The sequence below is a fragment of the Dreissena polymorpha genome, chromosome 15 (genome assembly GCF_020536995.1).
Source record: "Dreissena polymorpha isolate Duluth1 chromosome 15, UMN_Dpol_1.0, whole genome shotgun sequence".
NCBI lineage: Eukaryota > Metazoa > Mollusca > Bivalvia > Myida > Dreissenidae > Dreissena > Dreissena polymorpha.
In genome coordinates, this window is record NC_068369.1 from 53550165 (window position 1) to 53571885 (window position 21721).

The following is a 21721-nucleotide window of genomic DNA, read 5'->3' on the forward strand; positions in this document are numbered from 1 at the left end:
CTAAACGACAAACTATGCACTTTTTTGGCATTATAAGAAGGTACTTTGATGAAAGTATAAGGCGTGACATGCTCGAGAGGTGGTGATCAAAGCCTTCGAAATCACTAAAAGCGTGAAGGTTACGATGGGCATCGCCCCCTGGACCCCCTAGCAGAGCTTTGCATTGCACCCGCCAGTGGCCCTAGCGGCCCCCTTGATCCCCATGCAAATCTTTCAATATCCCGCCCACCCCCTAACCAGAAATCCTGGATCCAACCCTGTATTACTTATTGTATATCTTTTTTTTCATTTATTGTCAATTTTAGGGTTGTTTATAAGATGCTCATTTTTTAATCAGTACGTGTGGCTATTTACAGAGATGTTTCCTTGTATGCTATTAGCCTACATCGACACAAATGACATAAAATTAGACATATCTTATCCTTCCGATAAATAGCGTGTTCTGGCATATGTCAAAATCAGAAGAAACCGCGATCAATGTTATGAAACAAATGAATACAGGAACAATACATCACACCGCTTGTCGATTAACATTATTCTATATGCTTCCGCGTTTTTGTACGGAAACAAAGTTGTCATATTTTTACTTTTAAACTCGTAACATCAGCTGTAAGTCTTGCAATAATAGATTCAAAACTTGATTTCGTATGAACAAAATTCTTCTTCATATACACTTAAACAATACGAGTTTAGATTATATGTTTGAGTAATGGTTCAAATTTTTAAGATTTAATAAAAATTTAAAAAAACGGCAAGTTATAAAGATGGTAAAAAGTACAAATGACACTGTTATGCTTCCTTAGTGTAATGTCCTTACACTTATCAAATTCAGGCTAATATTGACTCATATAGTTAATACCAACTAAAACATGTCATGCAGATGCCTACGGAATAGTTTTTATTCTGCTATGAGCGGAATACTCTTAACATCGGTGCATTAAATAAGCGACCCTTTTATAATTCAACGAACACATATTCTGTTTTCTTGTGGACTAGCTATTTTGCATCTTGCAATGTCTGACCTGATATTTATGTGGCAGACCAGGGACGTTGTTATGTAAGTCGATTAAGCTTTCTCGTATATCTTCGACTATGATTTCTCCAGGGACAAACTGAACTAATATAATTCATACGTTCCGACGATCTCGATTTCGTAACATAAGGTTGTATTGTGAGCTTATAACCATACAATATTTGCCAAGGAATGCACTCTGATCATGTTTCGAACGAATTACGCGCTTTCATTACATAGTGTACATCAGTGAATAGTATCATTACGGCAAAAGCTACTGTGAATATCTTCATTGAAATGCGCGCGCCGGCCGGGAACCTCGCTCTTTATACTCAATAACAGCCACTAAACACTATGGGCGCCTGATTTGATTTTTGACGTGCTGTTTTTTTTCTGGAAATCACCATGGCAGACGAAATCAAGTGAAATTTGTTGATTGCCCCATTAATTGAGTGAAACAATAGCTACAAGGATTTATCACATCGTCTGTGGATGTTTCTGTTGAAACTGAAAGTAGATAGTGAAAGAGCGAGATTCCCGGCCTGCGCGCGCATTTCATTAAGCGAGCGGGGTGACAGCGGTTTAATTATGCATAATGACGCACTTCCGTTGCTTTAGAAAATGGGGAGTGATTTACCTTGTTAATATCTATGTACATAGTCGAACTATCTTTTTTTTTAAGAAGACGTTTTGTCGGAAGATTTTTTAAAATTTAGTATGTGTATGCATTATAATAAACAACTGGTAACTAAAAAATAAAGCAATCAATAAATTAAAGAAAACAATTGTCATTGTCATCGAGCACCTATGAGAGAAATGTGTGTCTTTGAGCTTCAGTGTAAGTGTATCATAATAACTTGCGTGTTATTCAAAGTAAAAGTCTAGATAAATCCGATACCATTAAAGTCTTTTCTTTGCAGTGTTGAGTGAAATGTCGATGTTAAATACAATTACACTGTCCTAATCAGTATCATTGTCCTTCCGAGTTTTTCCTACATAGATTAGTGTCATTTGTTAAGAAAAAAATATCACGCGTGTCAAACCCTTTTTGTCTGTAACAGTAATAAATGAACTGATACCTGAAAATCAAAACAAATGTAAGTGTTAATTCAAGAGTACTCCTGCAAAAATAACAAGGTTGTCAAATGTTTGCTTTCTCTTGTGAAGTTTTATTATAACTACACAGATTCTACAAAGTAGGACTAATATCTGCTCATACTATCTAATAAAAACAAAGCATATATGTACATCTTATGCTCCTGATATAACTCCTTCAAAAAGATTAAAAATTACATACATGTTACTCTTTAATAAATAGCATGTACGTGTGCTCTTATTACACTTTATCTACCTGATATTTATGCCACATAACAATACTGTTTAACAAGTCTCTTATAAAATAGCATGTGAACCATTACTGATACCAATCTAAAATATAATGTGTGTTAGGGTTGTAATCAATGAAACTCTGTATTATATATGGTATTTCAAATGATATGCGCATCAAACTTGTGTTTTTCGTACGTTTTATCTGATAATATATACGGGGAATCAGCGTTTTACGATTTAAATAAAAATTGTTATGCACTTATGATCACTTGAAAATAACAACAGTGTTCCATAAGAATTCTAACAGTAGTACATTTAGTGATTTTTTGTATATAAACAAGAGATTGCCAAGCAGTGTTGTCCCCTACCGGTGAAACTCCACCATTGTCAGTAATTTTTATTATTATATTTGTTGCCATAGCAACCAGAATTCTTGACGTAGGAACAAAATGAAATGACGTGCATAATCTCCATATTGCCATCTATCCATGTTTCAAGTTTCATGAAACAATATGAAGAACTTTTAAGTTAATCGCAGGATCCAGAAAAAATGTGACGGACAGACTGACAGACAGACTGACAGACTGACAGACAGACTGACAGACAGACAGAGCGCAAACCATAGGTCCCCTCCGGGGACACTAAAACAAAAAAAGTTATTCATTTCTTTATAACATTGTAGAAGCTTATATCTGCATTTAAAAAAGGGCGAATGAGACGACTTAATAAATTTTAATAACATTATATTAATTGATATCTGTATAAACGGGCAGTACCCGGCTCAAAACAACCCGAATATATGGTTTCTTGAATATTTATACGAATTCCATGTCACTGAAACATATTATAAACATGGTATCAGACAATACGTCAATATATGCAAAGTAACACATATATAAAACATATCATGTGTGGCCTTAATAAAGTTACAATGAAATATAAATAAAAGATCTGGTAACATGTCAAAATTGTACATATACAACATAAACATACAAATACATTATATCTTAACTCTTTCTCGTTCTCGCTTACCATTTGTGGAATGTTTACGAAACTCTCTCTCTAAAATCAATCTCTGCGGGTGCTGTGCTTATGCTGCAAATAAGATTATAAATGTGAAGAGTATGGGAAACTGTGAATTATAGGACTCGTTAGCACGTTAGAATGACAATGCTGCTTTTCTGAATTCAACCTCATTACTTATCAAATATGAGTTATATCAACTCACAACATAAATACAACTCAATGCAATTACAAGAAAGATTAAATGCAAAAGGTAGAAATAGAACTAACCTAATTTTGAAGTAATGGCAACTCTTAAAAGTAGATCTGAACAAGTCTGTGGCCAAGTGGAAAAGTGACCAGAAGACAAAGGCAAGAGCGGGAAAAATCACTGATCAAGCACGACTTAACATTTACCTAACCTTGACATAATCACATGCTTGACTGACTTTAATTATTGAGACTGGCCACAGGATAACAGCTTAATAAATAAACCATGTTAACACAATGAAATAAAGGGAAATAATTACATTAAAACAAAACAAAAGAACATAATAATTGAAATGAATGTTTTAACCCTGGTTACATCTGCTCTAAAACATACTACGAAAAATACTTTATTTAAACATAACTTTTCGAAAAATAATTCTGAAATTAACTATTTACTGATTGCATATGTCTGTTTATCTTTGTAATGTTTAACCAAGCTACGGTTACACATATTGTCCTTTATACTTTTTCTTCTTCTTAGTTTATTGTGTTTTTTGTGTGTTTCCGTCTACTATATGTAGATTATGCTTATGCTTTTTTTATGTCTCTATTGGGGACAAGTCGTTGTTTTCTCAGTATTGTGATTATTTCTTTTTACTTCTTCATTGTTATGGAATATTTATTTTTTTGCATCCCTAATTTTTGTTTTCTATGTCTGTTTGTTTGTATGGACATCTTATGTCTTATAATAGAAACCAACTGGACATGTTTAAAAATAGAAACTAACTAGACAAGCACACACAAATTATCATTAACATCACCCTACACCTCTTTAAATGATTGAATTATGTACTTTGAATGTAAAAGGGCTAAACAATAAAGACTAACGCATACAAATCGCCAAATGGTTAGACGAAAAAAAGATTTTATGCCTATTACAAAAAAGTCACTTGACACATACTTAAGCACAAACCTTGAAAGATGAACGGGACGGAGACATCTATCTCAGTGGAAAGCATACTAATAAACAAGGCAGTTACCTTTCTGATAAAAAATAGTATAGCGGTCACAGTCGATAACTTTAACGAAATAATAATTGGCAGACAAGCAAATATAGATATCAAAATACACGAAACACAAGTAACATTAATCAACGTTTACGGCCCTAACATAGATGATTCCACTTTTACGAAAGATTACAATCCTTTATAATTTATAATCCAAGATAAAAACATTACAGTCGGTGGTTACCTCAATACTGTTCTTATTACCATCATTAGAAAAAAGAATGTAAACCTTTACACTCATCCTAAAAATAGAAACATTTTAAATAACCCAATTGAAAACTACAATATTATAGACATCTGGACGTACAATATATCCAAACGAAAGCAAATTCAACTGGCACTCAAACATAAACCAACAATATTTTGTAGTTAGACTATTTGTTAATATCTGAGACACTTTGAAACATTATTGACTCATGTAGCATAAAATAAAGGAGAAGGATTTATGACTGATCACTCTCTAGTTGAACTTAAACTACACAAAATACAACCTGTAAGAGGCCCAGGATACTTTAAAATTAATAACATCATCTTATTAGATACACAATATCAAACACAAATAAAACAAAAAATACTCAATACAGTTCAAAATAATAAAGATGCAAACTCAAACACCTTATGGGAAGTAATTAAAGGAAATATACGTACACAACAATAAGATACACATCATTTAAACAAAAAGAAACACACAAACTTTAAACTGAAACCATCAAAATCATTGAAACACTTGAACAACAATAGCATGAAACAAACACAAACGATACCGAAGCCATTGAAAATGAAATAACATCAAAACTTCGCAAACATCGAAAAACGTAGAAGTGAACAAACAACTGTACACAAATAAGTAGTCAATGGCGAAGATATAACAAAAGAACTCAAATACTAGAAGAACAACAGTTCATTATTCGAAACTCTCTATAAACGAAAACATGTTGAAAATAACACCCTTTTTAAAAATACACATCATGCTTTAAATCAAGAGGAAAAACTACTGTGCGACGGATTACTTAATGAATATGAATGTGGATTAGCACTAAAATAAATGCAAAATAACAAAAGTCCAGGATCTGATGGCATCACAATCGAATTTTATAAATTATTCTGGAAATGATATTAAAATACAATTAATTAATTCACTTATTATTCATTTAATAACGAAAACTTAACTACGCTACAAGAACAAGGTATAATGTCACTCATTCCAAAACCTGGAAAAAATGTAGAATTCTTATCAATCTGGCGCCCGATTAGTTTACTGAACAATGATTATAAAATTGCAACTTAAAGTATATCAAACAGAATTAAAAAATATTACCATCAATCATTTCAAGTTCTCAATCTTGTTTCATTAAAGGACGTTACATTGGTGAAAACGTACGACTGATACAAGAATATGGCGTACCATTTGAGTCGAAAGTCAACAAGCCCTACTAGGTAAAAAGAGAAATGTACGTCGACGTACATTATGTACGTCGACGTACAAAAATTGAACATCGACGTTCACATATGATATACACTTCGACGTATATATTTGTAAGTCGAAGAACAATTTGTACTTCGACGTACATTTTGTACGTCGACGTACAACTTTTCTGAACAGCCAATCAAAACACTCGTCTCTTGAGCCGCTTTTCCTTCAGATGTATTCATAATAAATGTTTAAAATTTCTTTTTTAATTGAGGACAAAATGAATAAAAATATCAAAATTGAAAAACAAAAAACAAAAAAACAACAACAAAGAATTAAAATTAAGTATCTACTTGACGGTATTTATTCTAAAATCGGTTTAAGTAATAAATATCATACACTTTATTAGACAGCCGGCCGATGTCTGATCTATATGTCATAACTTGACGCTCAAAGGGATAGGGATCACCACAGCAGGTTGCTTATACACAGTGTAGGCTTCCGCTGTTTTATTGTGGTAACACGATTGTTAAGAAAGCATAGGCCAAATAATATGAAATCAAAGTTTGAAATAAAAATCGTATAAAGAGTCTGAAAAAAGCGCAGTGAATGTTTAACATGCGGATCAAAACAACAGATGTAAGGGGTCTTCTGATTGGCTAACACTCAAGGGTCGGTAAAAATTGTACGTCGAAGTACAATTTTGTACGTCGACGTACATTTCTCTTTTTACCTAGAAGGTCTTGTTGACTTTTAACCCAAATAGTACGTCATACAAGAATGCATAAATTATATCAACCAACCAAACAATTCTGGCCTCATTTTCTTTGCAGACTTCGAAAAGGCTTTCGATTCACTAGACCATTCGTTTATGTTCTCTAGCTAAGAAAATATGAATTTCGGTGAAAGTCTAATTAAATGGGTTAAACTATTTTATACCGGTATTAACAGTATAATAATTAACAATGGCTTTTACTCAAACAGTTTAAACATCGAACGAGGGGTAAGACAAGGATGTCCACTTTCATCCTCGCTATTTATTATATGCATTGATTATCTATCACACTATATCCAATCAAATAAAGATATAAAGGGAATATCGCTAGAATCTGACGAAGAAATTAAACAGTCCGTATTTGCTGACGATGCCACTTATTTTTCAAATGACAGTAGTGACTCATTCAATTATTTTATAGAATCGCTAACCCTTTTTGGAATGGCATCGGGTCTTTAACTTAACAAAAGTAAATGCACTGTGCTACGAGTAGGCAAATTTAAATGAAATTCAACTGGACATCATATGAAGCAACAACGTTAGGAATAATCTTTACAAACAATGAAAATGAAACAATTCTAAAAAACATATTGCTTTAATTACAAAAAATATAAAAAATGTTTAAAATCATGGCATCATCGCAAACTTACACTAATCGGAAAAAACACCGTGTTGAAAACGTTTGCACTCCCTAAATTAATGTATACACTAACAGTTCTCCAAAACCCACCAAATGATATTATTGAAGATATAAAATCAGAAATATTTCATTTCATATGGAACGGTAAACCTGATAAATTTAAGCGAACTGAATTAATTCAATCAGTAGAATATGGAGGTATCAGACTAGCAGATATAGATTCATTTCTAAATGCAATCAAATGCAGCTTGGGTCAAAATATATTTAGATTAGTACCAATACGAGTAAATGGAAATTATTCTGCCAGAAAATTCTTAAAACAAATGGTGACTCGTTTCTTTTTGAATGTAATATCGACAATAATATCTTGGATGAAATTTCAACCAAAAACATATTTCTATCGAATGTACTATCGGCATGTTGTAAAGTTACTCATAATTAAGGAACCAAAATAAACCGTAAAATCATTCTGTGGAACAATAAAGACATAACTACTAACCATAAAACGTCTTTTCTATAAACATTGGTTCGAACAAAACCTAAAATACGTAGATCAATTGTACGACTACAGAATAAACGACTTCTATTCTTTTGATAGCTTATGCTACATATTCGGAATACCTACAAGTAATTTCCTGATGTACTACACATTGATCAAAAGTATACCCATACATATTAAAGCTATAACCAATACAAATAACACACCATGTACTCAAAAAACCTTCGCAGAAAACATAATTGCAAAACAAAACAGAACGAACAAAATAGTTTACACACTTCAAATTAAAAACCCTGCCGAAATACTCTAAAGCTCAAACAAATGGCAAAACCTTTTTGGAGAAAAAGAATTTAATTGGAAACAAATATTTGTCATGTCATATAAATTAACTACTGATAGCACACTGATAAACTTTCAATATAAATAAAATACGTCCAGAGAATCAACAAATATAGCTACAAATAAACACATTTTTAAGTGCAACCTATCCAACACAAATCCATGTGATATGTGTAGTGAACATATTTAAACATATAGAACACCTTTTCTGAGAGTGTAAACATATTCAATCTCTATGGAATCAATTGGCAACCTTTCTAGAGAAACAACAATTAAATGTTAAACTATCTCTCTAAGACATCAGATTAGGGGTAAATACCTTCAAAATACAGGAGGTTAATAACGCTGTGAACATATATATATTAATGAAGTATTTTATATTCAGCTTGAAATACAGAAAACAAAGACCTACCATGAGCTGTTTTATCAATTGTTTATAACTGAAGATTCAAATTGAAAAAGAAATTACCCTAAACAATGATACACTTCATATATTGGAACAAAAATGGAAACACATTAAACTTTCATAAACAAGTCCAGTATGCTTTCTTACCACTTTATGCAACTTAGCCATATTCATAACTATTATGTTTATTTTAACAAACAACCAAAAAAAAAAAGAAATTGCATATTAACCTTTTTTTTAACAAAAGGAAACCACAAGAACAAAAAAGTATATATTAGCATAGCTTGTATAACATGTTTGAACAGTATTGCTGCTACGTGGTATCACTTTGTTTTATGATCATATACATGTATACATTGTATGTCTTATATTGAATTAAAAAATGATTAACGTCTCGAAGATGACTTCCAATGGAAAAAATATTCATGAAATATTAAACGCAGCTGTTACCTAAAAAGTAATGTGTCTATTTCTGGCTTAACAAAATAAATCAGCTGCGTTCACAGATAAACCTTGAATTCCGCACATGCTAATATAGGAAGACACTTTCGACATAGGCTCAATTTTCGTTTAGAAGACATGCCCTTTTCACGAACCATTCTAAAAGAGCGGCAGGTGTCGTCCTTGATTTGAATATGCCCATATCTTATAAAGTGAGGAATATGAATGATATAACACCACTCGTTGACATGTTTATTTCATAGTTGAACTTTAACAGCTGTATATGGCAAGGCATACTTTTAATAAAGCATTGATTTTTTTAAGAATGTTTTTTTTTTACAAAGACAGTTGAAATGTATTCATGGTTAGGTAATTTCACGCCAAGCATGTGGTATACCTTTGAATGGCATACTCTTGTTGTTAATCTAGATGTTAAGCTTGTTAAGCGTGTGTTCTTACAACATTAAAAGCATAGTGCCATACACAATTTGATGTAAGGAAATCGTGGGACAGGAAAATGGATGTGCCTCGCTTTTGCGAAAAATACATACATTGTTGCACATACCAGAGGTCGGTGTCCGAATAAATGAATTTAATTGCCGTAAGCTTTCAAGTTACGTAAACGAACCAATCTAGTACAGAAACTGGACTGAAATGTCAGAGGTTTAACAAACTTATTACTTCCGAAATAGGGATTCGCTCTAATATTAATTTTATGTCGTTTCCTAATGACCAATACAATTATGAACATTGAACATTGTCATGCGAAATTGGATCTTATACACAATTTAGGCTAGTGCCACATAATGACATACAATCCGTATACGTTTTAGGCGGCTCATTTATTCTTGTGTAGTATGGGCTTATCATCGGGTTTCGTAATAACACAATATTTACACTAATTATGTATTAAAGCGAAAGATATACATACTATTGTGTTTTGTGTTTGACAAGTCAATATGGTATGTGTAGCTTTTTATTGTTAATATATCAGTAGCGTTATGTATTATTTATGACCTGAAAATTTTAATTACAGTGAGATATTTTGTTTTCCTTCAATTAAAGAAACGAAAAGACTGAATACCTGGCATATATTGCAAAAACATGAGCGTGCTGTTTGGTTGGATTATCCGTTTACTTGAAGTTACACACACACAAACACAAATATATTGAGTGCGGGTTAAAATAAAATGCCTAAACTATACGAATTGTGCAAACGATCGAGGTGCAATTTTTGTGATTTTTAAATCGAAATAAATGTTCGCATTGGTGTGTTGTTTTATTTTTTGTTCATGTTTTTTTTGTAACGGCATTACACCATTCGACATGTCCAACTTGAAAGAGTATATATAATGAATGTCACAAAAAGCACGTAAAGAAATCGCAAATTAGAAATTGGTGGTTTATGCCATTTCGAGAAACATGTCTTGCAACTCGATAACTTACATATTTCCATATTTCAAACGTGCAATTTTCTTGTTACACTCTTTTAATTAAAGAACACATGCACTCGCGAATCAATAATTTGTTGCCATGGTTTTATCCATGACAACGGCGCATTATGTAAATTATGGGTGAAAGATTGGCCGATTACATATTATAGTTTTTTTTTCTCTAAAAATTGTTAACCAATAGTTTTTATCATGTATCTTTTGTTAAATGCTTTTATAGTTGTCTACACTTTTAAGGAGAAAGCTTGTAATATATGATATTTTATATGATGCTTTAATTTGTTTTGTTTATGTTGGTTTTTAACGAAACATAATTTAACTTTAGTTTCGGCAATGTGTGAAATACAAAGCACGTTGTTACAATTGGCATTTTAGATGCATATTGTATATGTTTGCTCTCTGTGTAAAAGCGATACGTTCACAAAAATAATTATTGTATCATGGTTGTAATTTGTAAGAAAACACATTTTATTTTATTCAAATTCAAGAATAGATTCAGATCAAATAAAAGCACATTAACCCTTTTTATGGAAAACGACGAATTTTTTTATTTTAAATATTTTTAAATGCTTTAGTTCTGAAACAACTATTTGTCATACATCGCAATTTCATAGCAAAGATTTAAACTTATTGATATCCCGTACGCAATTTTATTCTGCTATAGCAATTGACATCGTTGCATACAAGTGATGCAATTGATTTTATTTTTATTGCTTAATATTATTACTTTTACATATTCAAGGCACGCCACATGCGCAATTTACTGTATGCTTTTATTCCAAAATATCGGGGGGGGGGGGGGCATGCGTAGCCTGTAATTTACGCTATTTAAGTGAGGTTAGATGGAACTTACCTTCGCCTTTCCAGAAAAAGTAACATAAACAACACATAATGGCTTTGAAACCTCTTTACTCCGTAATTACGTGTACTGCCGTATTTATTGTATTTAATATGCTAGGTGAAAGTTTTGCACCGACTAGAAATTTACTAACTGTTATGTATGTGAAGTTGTTTTTTGTTGTTATAACGCACATTAGACCTTGGTTATTTGAAGGATGAGTATTACATCACGATGTGCATTATAAAGCTCTTGTTTGGTGTGATAAGACTCCCTAACTTAAGCAAACATGACAGAGGAAATTGTAGTCCCCGATAAGCCGATGCGGACTGAATATGCTAATTGAGACGGCACTTTATGCACATGCATTGAGCCCAGTTTTCCTATAACAAAGCTCAATTTTACGTCGGGTAATATAAGGGCCCGCTTATTTTTGATCTATCCTCTAAATACAAATTTCACGATTAGTTATTCATAAGAGCCTGACAACAAAATGCACAAGTCATCTTCTCCGTCTATTCTGCATTCAGTTTACACCAAATTCACACTGATTAACATCTGTCTTTTCGTTGCAATAGATATAAAAGTAGTTTAGATAATACAATTACAGTACCTATTATTCGTGTAATACGTATGTTTTTTTAAATAATTTTTGTAATTTGGGTCATGCAAACGAATGGCGCCCAGCTAAACATTGCGTTGGTGTGTAAGATTTGCATGTATCTTAGTAGCAGAAGCAATACCTATGCTAGCTGAACGTTCAGAAGTGGATTTTAGATTTTCAGAGCAGACATGTATTTGTCAGAGAAGACATGTATTAAATGGTGTTTACATTTATTGATTGTTTAATTAATTGCTTGCTTGTTTGATTGATTAATCAAGTTGTTGCTCGTTATCAAGATGCAATATTATTATATTCGATAGCTACAAGTATTTGTATTTTGTCGTAAATATTGCATATTGCGTGAAGAAATACACATCAATAAATAAAGAAGAAACTATAGAACTCATTTTGAATGGAGGTGAATAATGGCAGTTCGACCAACTTCGTAAACAAGTTGACTCTTATATTGATTGAGACTGTTATTTGATCACGGTTAAAGAACTGTCCCTAACAGTCATTGGTTGACAAACGTTAAAACCGATATTCCAAAGACTATATGTCTAATGTATATCATATCAGATTATTCGATGGTAGCTTTAATTCAATTATCCGTTTAATTTCGTTGTTCTTTCTATTTTATTAAACCATATCTAATACTTATTTACATGCACAGTCAAAAATTATTTGCAGAAATAGCATTGTTAAAAAGTATTAGAGCCCGTTTAAATATATTACCGTTTCATCGACACAGTCTTAGCAGTTTAGTTCTTTAACAACCATGAAATCTGAGTTTACTCATGTTGCAAAAAATGTAATAGATTTTCTACTATGGATTAACTTGATAAAAATTATTTTAATACTGAAAATGATATGTATATTGCGGTAACATATATAGCACCCGAAAGTTCGCCTGTTCACGCTCGATTTGATGGGGATATTTTTAAGATTTTTGAGTCGGATATTAATAATTTCAGCGAACTAGGTGCGGTTTATGTAACGGGGGATACAAATTCAAGGATTGGGCGAAAGTTAGATTATGTTGCGTATGATCGTAGTTTAATTTATCTCGATTTCATAGTATTACCATCTGAATCCTCTGAAGGATTTCAATCTTCTCTGAACAATTTGTTTGAGTATTGCACGAAGTGGAATATAACTGTCAATGTTGACAAGACAAACATTGTCATCTTTCATAAAGGTAGATTAAAAAGGGATATAATTGGATCTATAACAACAATGCTCTTGTAATCGTGAAGGATTTTTTATTATCTAGGAATAGTTATGTCAAGCAGTGGCGCGTTTATACAAGCCACACATACTTTGTCTGCCAAAGCGCTAAGGGCGATGAACTCATTGTTTACGATTACAAAATCATTGAATGTACCTGTTAAAATCATGTTTAATCTGTTTGATGCACATGTTGCCTCGATTCTTAATTACGGAAGCGAGGTGTGGGGATTTACTAAAGCTAGAAAATATTATGCGAGTCCAACGCAAATTCTGCAAATGGCTTTTAAATGTGAAAACCTCTACAAGTTCAAGTGCTTTGTATTCCGGAGTTGGTAGATACCCGATGTACATATGTAGATATTTACGAGTAGTTAAATATTTCTTAAAATTGTTCAATGAAAAATCGTCCAACTGTATTTTAAACAATATTATTCGTACACAATGTAAAGAAGCATGTGATTACCTCCAGCTCAAAGTCATGGGCATCAAACGTTCGAAAACTTTTGCAAGAGTCAGGTTTTAATGACGTGTGGAATTATCTAGAATCTGTTAATGCTAACAGCTTTATTGTATTGTTTCGCAATAGATACATGATTTGTTTATTTCAAAATGACGAACTGATGTTAATGACACTTCATCACTATTTCTTTACAAGGAATTGAAACCCATCTTTGAAAGATCCATTTACTAAGAAAAAATTGAAAATTCTAAATTTAGAAACATAATAGCAAAATAAGACTATCTTCTCATGTGCTATATATAAAGAAACTGGTAGGCACCAAAACATTCCAAGAAATGAAAGACTTTGTACATTATGTACACTTAATGAAATTGAAGATGAGTACCATTTTGTTTTGATATGCCCGTTGTATGATAATTTTGGAAATGCATTTATACCTGATGTTTACAGAAGAATACCAAGTATGTTTAAATTTTCACAATTATTGAATGAGTCTAGAAAAGCTATACTGATAGGTCTTGCTAATTTCTGTATTTAAGCATTTAAACTTAGAGCCGAAAATGTATAGATAAGTTTTTTACCCAGAATTGGAATTGTGTATGTATTATCTAGCCGCATTATTTTTCTCAATAAATTACGGATTTTTGCATCAATTTAACTTTTGTTAAAAATTAATAAAGAGCCTTCTCTTACATATTACATTCTCACAAAAATCATATACTAGTAAAATGCATAAACAAAATTGTTGTTATTTTGACGCATGAGTATTTATGTGTATTGATTATTGCTATATTGTTATTGTGACGATGAGCTGTATATGCTTAAGTCGTAAATAAACTTTCTGTTCTGTTCTGTTCATGAATCTGAAAACAATATCAGAAAACATCAAAGGATGTATAGCTTTTTTTATTTGGGCCCCGTCGTGCGAATATGGGTCTAATGTTATGTGCGCAGTCTGGTCAGGAGTAGCCTTTTTCGCTTATCTCACGAAATCTCACGTGACTGTATAGCTCTGCCCATTTTTTAAGCCTCAACGTTATAGCCCTTTTTGCACGAAGCGGGTCATTAAATGTGTGATATAAAATGTTACAATTCTAGCGCATTATTAAAATAGTAATTAATAATGCTATTCAATATTTCATACAAAAACTAAATATCGAGGTGAAGTGACACTATAAGTTCTCTCCAGTGAAAACACTATTGCGTTGAATAATGTATCAAGTAATCTGGGCTAACGAGCTAACAAGCGCATGTGCATCAATCTACCGTTGAGACATATCAGACTATGATTTAGCTGTACATAATATATGGCGTTAAACAAGGTATATGCAATTGCGTAATTATTTTGCGTTAATTATATAATGTGCTTTTTATGACAAAAACTTGTTAACTATCAATTAATCAAGACTTCTTTATAGCTGTATTCTAACGATGGCTGTGACATGGAGTGATCTATGTTAAATACGAAATATGTTTGCTTGAGCTTTGATACAAATATAAAGGTTGAGCCTTATCTATGTTGACTTTAAATATTGAAGACAATTCGTGTTATATTCATTGGGTCCAACAACAAATTTCAATCCCCCTACCTTTTGAAGCAACGCATCACACATATATAAATATAAAAGATATTATTATAAAGGTGGTTAATTCACCTTTTATACAGTTTTGACATAATGGGATACATACATTCTAAATGTCTGATTGTACTTCTAAATGGTTCGTTAAACAGGTCACATTAGTTTCACATCATTTCCTCTTATTAGTTCGCATGATTTCGAATATGGCCGATTATTGCTTGCGATCTAAACATCATTAATATTTAAGGAACATAGGGAAAAGGCCAAATTGCACGCTCTATTATCAGCTGCATGTATATGAGGTACCTAGAACACAATACATATTTTTCAGCAAAACGCATGAAAATGTATATACAGTTATTTAGTATGCCCCTGTTAATACACATTTTATACAGTTTTGCCATATTTGTTATACATTCATATTGTACTCAAAATGGTTCATTAAGCAGGTTCAATTTGTCCACATCGTTATCTTTTATTAGTTCCAATAATGATTTCTCTTTTGACCGATTCTTGCTTGCGTTCTGAACTTCATTTAAACAGAAAGAACAAAGTGAAAGGCCGAATGTCACGCTATGTAAGCCGCGCAATATAGCCTATATGGGATTAATAAGGTGTATATCAAAGGCATTATATATATCTGTTGTAGTTTTTCCAGCATCAGCATAATCATAAATTGTACCTTTACCTGTAACAGAATAACCAAGTCTGTTATATAGCATTCTAGATGCAGATGTATGATTTTACACATTGTAAATAAAGCGTCGTTTTAATTAAACATGTTCTCTGTCTGAAATTTTCACATCAATACGAATTAAATGTTTTTCAATATTATGATATAACGTTAAAATTTTAATTAAAGACGTGTTGGAGACAAGATTTAGTTGAAAGCAAGAAAATGAAGATCATCTTACCTAACCTTCAAACAAAACGTATTTTATGGCAAGAAAACTGTAAACAACAATGCAAGCCATCAATTTCTTTCGAGCGCCATGTGGTGCTTTAGTACAGAATTAGGTTAACACAGAATATGACATGCTACTCTAACGGATTTGAGAAAGTATTTTTCGTTTAACTGTATTATTTATGGGTAATGCAAGGTCTCCATACTCAATTACATCATGTCTATCATATATACGCAAAATGAGCATACAGCTGCACAAGCAGAAATAAACGATATAACACCACGCGGTCCTTTACATATGGCGTCAAAGCAAACGTCGAACATAAAGTCTCTGCGTGAAAATATCCTAGCACTAATTGTACGGCTTTTGGTCGGTATTAACAAAGCTCCTAAGTGAAATCTTTACTTAAGTTGTACTTTGGGGGAAAAGTTTAGATCAATTTTTTTATGAAAAAACCTACGTTTTATGCAATCATAGTGATTGCAGATTAACCTTGTTAGGCAAGTGAACTTGTTTGAGACATTTTAATGTAAATACATTCAAACTTCAAACAGCCATTGATTTAAAGAATGTTAAGAATATAAGATTTTTATTATTGTGTTTTTTACTAAGGAGTTTGTGAATACGGACCCTGGTCGACACTAATAAGCTATGGCATCGTTGTTTTATCAATATATGAAAAGTATCACTTAAGTAGCGTCTTACGTCTCGTTTGAAAGACTAAAACGCTTCTTTACGCCTTGCGAGTGGCTTCATTTACAGACCCACGAGAGCATATTTATATTAATATTCAACTTCTACATGCAAAATTGACAGTGGTAACAAATAAACTCCACTTCACGCACTCAATACCTCATATTGTCTACTTGACAGCAGCATTCGATGTCAATATAAAACAAATATGAAAACAACATAAGGCATAAAAGAACGATATTTCCAAAAATGCACGAAATAAACAATGCAATTTAATGAATGGATTTTTACATTTTTCTATTAAGAAGGAAATCACAGCATTAAGAGGATCTCACAAATAACTATTATCGCAATTTATACATGTACTTAAGTAGGGTATATCTATGTATACATATACATCAATATACGTTTATTAATCAATGAATACTTGTTCAAATATAACTTCATTGCGTCAAAATGTGTTTGCTCATAACACAACATGATTGCAACGTTTTCTTATCGATAAAACATGGGAATAAATTAATGATTAAACTTCACATCTGTAAATAAAAGGCTGATATCACATTTTGATGCACCAGATACGGGTATGTTAAAGCTAATAATTTCATTATTGCTTAAGTACACAAACGTGTATGTTTGTTCTCGATGATAGTCTTTTTCTCATAAACCACACGGAGTCATCTGTCCACTATAAATGGGAACGAACCTTTCCATAGTGCACCAAAACCTGGATTGTTAATATCTTTGATATGCAATTTTTTACGGATAACTGAGTTAACATATTCTACAACATCTTAATAAGACATATGTATTAGATATTATATATATACTATTTGATACGTGTCTCTATTGTAAATTACAAACCAGAAAACCAGGAAGACGCGTAACTAGGGAATGTTATTGTGTACTTATTTTCACCTATTTTTACTGTGTTACTAATTACAGTTTACACTACATATATTTCCTTCAGTGTATCATGTGTAAATATCGCATCACCTGTGTCATATATAAATATAAAATACTCATAAGCGATGAGTTATCTACAGCTGTAAATTATGTGTACATATTACATTCTCATAAACGAAATGTGTACATATTACATTCATATAAGCGACACAAATTAACCAAAGCTGCATTGTGGGTAAATATTACATACTAAACGAGAAACATTACTATACACAACTATATCATGTATAAATTTCACATACTCATAAGCGAGAATGTATCAAACCACGAAGGACAAGATTAACACAGAATATCAATCAAATCAGATAAATCATCCAAAATGCAAAATTATTCATGAAATTCTCACGAACTGATTTATCCTGAATGTTGGTCGAACGCTGATGCGTGTTAACGGGCCGTGATGCGGAATTAATTCATTACGATTACGTTCGTACCAAAAAATATATTTGTTCATTTGATTTGCCTTATACCTTTATATGATAAATAAATAGCTGTGTATTAATTGTATTCGTGCAATTAATAAAAACTTTATTTGCTATTTTGTATTCGAGTTTTTATATTTTTTACTGCGGGAAGCTTTACAACGCTAATATTGGTAATGTCTATATGACTGTCAGCGAATATCACCTCAATATTAATAGTAATTAATATGAAAACGGTTCTCAAACTCGGTATTTTTAATATTCCAGTGCTGCACTTGTAATGTTTCGCAATAAAACAGTATTAAAGGCGTGTTTCCTTCGCATTATTCACACAGACATCACAACGATACGCACACCACGCCTTTATTTCGTGTTAATAATTAAACATGATACATTTGTTTAATTAGAAGTACGAACTGTATCAAATTACGCGTTTTTCATGTCAGTGATTATATGCAAAGAACACTTTGAAAAGGTATTCATTAATAAATATGATATTGATTACTTCAAACACTTAAAGGCTTCTAAGGTAGCAACATCTGTCAACGATCAATGCTTACATCGCTTACCTTTGCATAGTGCATAAGAAAATGGATCGCTTTTATGTTCTCGGGTTGGATTCTTAAATCCATATGAAAATTGAGGAACACATATTATTCAACGGTAAAGTTGAAAGTCCGCCTGCAATGTTAATTCATCATCGTCATGCGATTGCTAAAGTTAAATGTTTTGTAAAAATTATTATGTTCATAAGTTTTGGAGCGTCAAACCGTTTGCATATTTATTGATGGTGCAGCAACTGTGCATGCTTAGCACCAAATCACTTCAGAAATATTGCAAATATTTGGTAATAAAAAAAATAATCACATAGCGATACATCAAACAAGATATCATATTAAATATGTGGTAAAATCATTTCAAGCCTGTACTGCTGCAGACAGATGTTTTAAGTAAATTACTTAACCAACTCAGCTGCAAAAAAATGTATTACTTTTACGAATCCGTGTCTATGTAATATTGTATGACTATTGCATTTAAGCTTATATTTCCAAAACATGCGTATTTTTATTGCTTGAAGACTCGTTGTCATCAATCATGTTTGTACAACTGGAAAAACAGTGGGAATTTATATAATTTTTAACGAAACACAGTTCACATACCCTGATCTCTTACCTTACTAGCTTCCACCAGGTTGATGGGCTCACCGTGCTCTGCAACGTATCCAATGATTCCTTTTCCCCACGGAACAAGAACATGATTTGTAAGCGTCTTTGTGGGCATAATCTGTGTACCAGCATGAACGTCAAAGAGTTTCGATACCAGGGATGGCTTGGCGGTGTTCTTTCCTTCAACCACAAACACCGACGCATGATCAGCATCACATAACACACTCACATTTGCAACGATCTTTTCACTAAGACTTAACAGATCAAGGTCATTTGAGATATCCTTTACTATGTCCATGAAAAACTCCATCTCGTTCATATGCCTTTCGTCCCTCTTGCGTTCAATATCCTTGCTTGGAAAGCGTGGGAGACGGATTTTAGACTGTATAAGCATACTTAATAGGTTGCTAGAGCTCGGTGGTAGGGACCGAAATATTTTCATCTCCTTAAGACTGTTTCGACGTTCGACGGACGACGAATCGGAAGTCACAGCGGGCTCACAGGTTCTGAACATGTTTCTACTCTTTGAACTCGCGTAGTCGTGTCTTAGATGCTTCTTTGAATTGTTCCTTCTGAGTTTTCCAAAGAATGCTTCGTTGTTATGTTCCTTTGGTGAGGTTGGTGACCAAAGCCCGTCCGATTGGGTTGCATTGGCATTGACCACAGAGCAATAGCCGTTCTTTAGCAGCCATTTGTTCACCAGGTTAATGTGGGCTTTCTTCAGGAATATATCTTCCATCACTGCCGGATTTCTTTCGAGAAAATTCTCAACTTGTTGAGTTTCCTGATCTTCTATCGTAATGTCTATCGACATTGTATCCAAATAAACCATTACCCTAGATACGAAATCAACATATATCGAGAAGTACCCTAGCGTAGCCGTATCGAATTTGATTACTAGTGATTCATATTATTACCGCCTTTCTTAAAAAATACAACGGTACCATGTTATCACATTATGAGCATATTATGGCACTTAATAATAATTTTCAAACACATCGCTTGATTGATTGATGTGCGCAAATTATATATTTTTTGATTTTCTAACGCTCGTTTTATATACATCCATCTTCATCACAGTGTAGTCAGAAGAACACGCGTATTCCAACTTTCAGCTAGAGCTATTGACATAAACATCTTTTAATCACCTATCAAAATATTTGACGTTTACCTATAATTATTTCGACACACATTGTTACAACTAAATTAGCTCTAAATATTCGCTCGGCAAATTATACCATGGCAATATTGTCCTAAGGTTCAAGTGCTCAGCGCGTGCAACTGTTTCCACGATACAGGAAATATAGCGGACTAGACCATATTTCATGTTCTATAGTGAATAGATTTCCAATAGAAAGCCGATGAAAGACGCAGTAGAACTTTCCCCGATATTTCGAAAAACTTCACTTTTTTGGTTTTATATTTGCATGATACCGTAAGTGTCCAAAATACCCGACGTGTGTTTGAACATTATTGTGTGATATTCATGTAGTAAACATAATAATTAAAATTGTAATTACAAAACAGATTTTTCGTGCTTCATATGTTTCAATACCATTAATATCGTTTATTTGTACACCATGTGTTTTTGTGTTTTATCAATTTGTAAATATAGCAAAGTGTGTTTTCAAACTCTAATACTTTCAAAACACTGTTGAAATGGTCACAATATTGTTTTAATTGTTTAAGAAGATGGGGATATAAATAAAAGCTGTAAACAGAATGTATTTGTCAATTCTTTGGTTAAGTTAATTCAGCGCGTTGCTCGAAGACACAACATTTTAAACTTGGTCATACAATTATTCCCTGTTATTATTTTAAAGATGAATATATAAATCATAGCTTTATGGTTATGCATCATTTGTGAAGGAATTAATTGCAAGATATATTCCAGTCGCTAACAGGCTTGAGATGCGCTGATTATTGCCAAATCAAAATTAGAAAAGGCGCGATATACATTAAGTAAAATGTATGTATTATAGAGTCACCACATACGATAAAGTGCGGGCAAGCTTTGACTAGTGAGTCACATAAACTCCAGATTCCTATACTTAATGCCGGCCTCTTGAGACGACAGCTTTTGGTATACCTCGATGTATCGAGCTGCTGTGTAATTTCACAACTTTTCTGAATGATGCTCGAACCATCCACCTCACGTTCCATAGGCAAACGCCCTTTCAACTAGGCCGCGAAGGCGCTTGACGTTGACGTATGACCCTCAATTGACGTGCAAGACCCAAAATGATTGATGTAAATTTAGGATTAGTTATGATTA

General features: G+C 32.6%; 1 protein-coding gene across 1 annotated transcript in view; it reads right to left on the reverse strand.

Annotated features, from left to right (window-relative positions):
- Positions 1-20260, reverse strand: part of LOC127859755 (dual 3',5'-cyclic-AMP and -GMP phosphodiesterase 11A-like) — a 72990-nt gene extending 52730 nt beyond the window's left edge. The window contains exon 1 of the mRNA XM_052397264.1: positions 19454-20260. Within this exon, the coding sequence (XP_052253224.1) occupies positions 19454-20260 (807 nt within the window). The remainder of the gene's footprint in view (positions 1-19453) is intronic.
- Between the last annotated feature and the right edge of the window lie 1461 nt (positions 20261-21721).